We start from the raw sequence: 2,525 nt of genomic DNA on the forward strand, positions 1-2,525 counted from the left end.
CATCTTAGTGTCATCAGCAAATTTGAACAGGTGCTTTTTACCCACTCGTCCAAGTCGCTGATGAAGATGTTGAACAGTGCGGGCCTGAGGACCAAGCCCTGGGGGACCCCACTGCCCACATCCCTCCAGGTCAAATAAGACTCATCCACCACTACTCCCTGGGTGCGGCCCTCCAGCCACTTGGCGACCCATCTGACTGTGTAGGCATCAACACCAGTCCCCCAGTTTCTTAATGAGAACGGGTGAGAGACAATGTTGAAGGCCTTCTGAAAGTCCAGAAAGACTATGTCCACTGCCACCCCTGCGTCTCATGATTTGGTGACCTGGTCATAGAAGCCCACCAGGTTGGCCTGACAGGACCTGCCTCTAATGAACCCACGTTGGTTGCCCCAAGGATAATCTCCCCACACTGGCCCCTCACGGACATGTGCCAGGATAACTCTCTCAAAGAGCTTACCCAGGATCAAAGAAAGGTAAGGGTTGGCAGGGACCTCAACGATTATTGAGTCCAACCCCCTGCCTGGGCAGGAAAGAGTGCTGGGATCAGATGACCCCAGCCAGATGCCTATCCAGCTTTCTCTTAAAGACCCCCAAGGTACAAGAGAGCACCACCTCCCTTGGAAGCCCATTCCAAATTTTGGCCACCCTCACCATGAAGAAGTTTTTCCTGATGTCTAGCCTAAATCTGCTCTCTGTCAGTCTGCAACCATTGTTCCTTGCTACCCCAAGAGGCACCCTGGTGAACAGAGCATCTCCAATCCCTTGCTGCATCCCCCTAATGAATTTGTAGGCAGCCACAAGATCTGCTCTCAGACTTCTCTTTCAGAGGCTGAAGAGGTCCAGGTCCCCCAGTCTCTCTTCATAGGACTTGTCCTGTAAGCTCTGACCATACAAGTGGCCTCCTCTAGACCCTCTCGAGTCTACCAACATCCTTCTTGAAGTGCGGCACCCAAAACTGGATGCAGTACTCCAACTGTGGTCGGAGCAACGCTCCATAGAGGGGAAGTATCACCTCCTTGGATCTATTTGTCATGCATCTCCTGATGCATGGTAAAGGGCAGTTAGCTTTGCTGAGGAACATATTAGAACCAAAGACAATGAGGGCTGGAAGGTTGCTTGGGAGGTCACATCTAGTCCAACCCCTGCTCCAAGCAGGACCAGCCCCAGCTACATCATCCCAGCCAAGGGTTTGTCCAGCTGGGTCTTCAAAATCTCCAAGGATGGAGATGCTACAACCTCTCTAGGTAACCTGTTCCAGTGCTTCACTACCCTCCTTGTGAATTTTTTTTTCCTAATATCCAACCTCAACTTCACTTGTTGCAACTTGAGCCCATTGCTCCTTCTATCTTCTGCCCCACTGAGACCAGCCCAGCTCCATGCTCTTTGTAGCCCCCCTGCAGGGAGGTGAAGGCTGCTATTCAATCCCCCTCGGTCTTCTCTTCTCCAGACTAAAGAAAGGCAGTTACCTCAGTCTTTCCTCACGAGTCCTGTCCTGCAGCCCCCAAGCTATTTTCATTGCCCTCCAACTAGAGTCTCTCCAATTTGTCCACACCCTTTCTGTAGTGGGGGCCCAGAACTGGACACAGGACTCCAGATGTGGCCTCCCCAGTGCCATATAAAGGCAAATGATCCCTTCCCTTGATCTGCTGGCAGCACTTCTACTAATGCAGCCCAGGACGCCGGTAGCCTTGTTGGCACCAAGGGCACACTGCTGGCTCCTGTTATAGCATTACCATAAGGCATTTCACAGCCTCCTTTTCCTCCAAAATGAAGACCACGCTAACAAAAACAAATGGCCCAAAATGAGTACGTAGAAATAAGTAAGCTTGCAAGAGTGAATTAAAACTCATCGTAACCGAAATAATGTTTAAGAGCAACTCCAGAGCAGCATCTCCCAGCCAAACAGTGCAGATGGCGTGGTGCATCACATACAAACACAATATGGTTGCCTCCTAGGGCAAGGAAATGAGAAGTGTTACAAAAAAGACCAAAAAAAAAAGCTGGGGGGCTACACCCATTATTCAGTTTATGATCAAAGCAAACCAAGTGTTACTTTATTGGCATGTGCATTCACTTGCTGCATCATACAATGTATAAAAACACACCTAACTGGGCAAAAAGTACTCAAAAGACGTTTCCATAGTTCTGTAGTGATTAGTCGCATCAAGACCAGTAAAATTAGAGGGTTGTTAACACCCGCGGAACAGAGAGTTAGACAACGATGAACCCTGAAGTCAGCAACTCGTTACTGTAACACCGTTACTGTCAGGAGTGAGTTTGAAAATTGGGGCCGATCCAGAGCCAAAGGGGGCGGAAAGACACCGGCGTTACTGCCGCAGCAAAGGGCACGGGGAGACGCGCAGCACCGGGCGCAGTGCCAGACTCAACAGACCCACCTCCTTTCCTTTCATGGCGCCGCCTTCGGCCCACTCCACCGACACCGACAGCGTCTCCAGGGCCACTGCCTTGATCCTGGCATTGTGCACCACCCCTGACGGGATAGGGGGCACGGTGAGGCGGGCCCC

General features: G+C 51.0%; 1 protein-coding gene across 2 annotated transcripts in view; it reads right to left on the bottom strand.

The window, feature by feature from the left end:
• KIF2C (kinesin family member 2C) overlaps window positions 1-2,525 on the bottom strand; it is a 27,284-nt gene that overhangs the window by 24,450 nt on the left and 309 nt on the right. For both annotated transcript variants that reach the window (XM_019531317.1, XM_019531316.1), the window contains exon 2: window positions 2,397-2,491. In XM_019531317.1, coding sequence (XP_019386862.1) covers window positions 2,397-2,491 — 95 coding nt within the window. The remainder of the gene's footprint in view (window positions 1-2,396; window positions 2,492-2,525) is intronic.

The sequence above is a fragment of the Crocodylus porosus genome, unplaced genomic scaffold, assembly GCF_001723895.1.
Source record: "Crocodylus porosus isolate Cpor-Errol unplaced genomic scaffold, CroPor_comp1, whole genome shotgun sequence".
Lineage (NCBI taxonomy): Eukaryota > Metazoa > Chordata > Crocodylia > Crocodylidae > Crocodylus > Crocodylus porosus.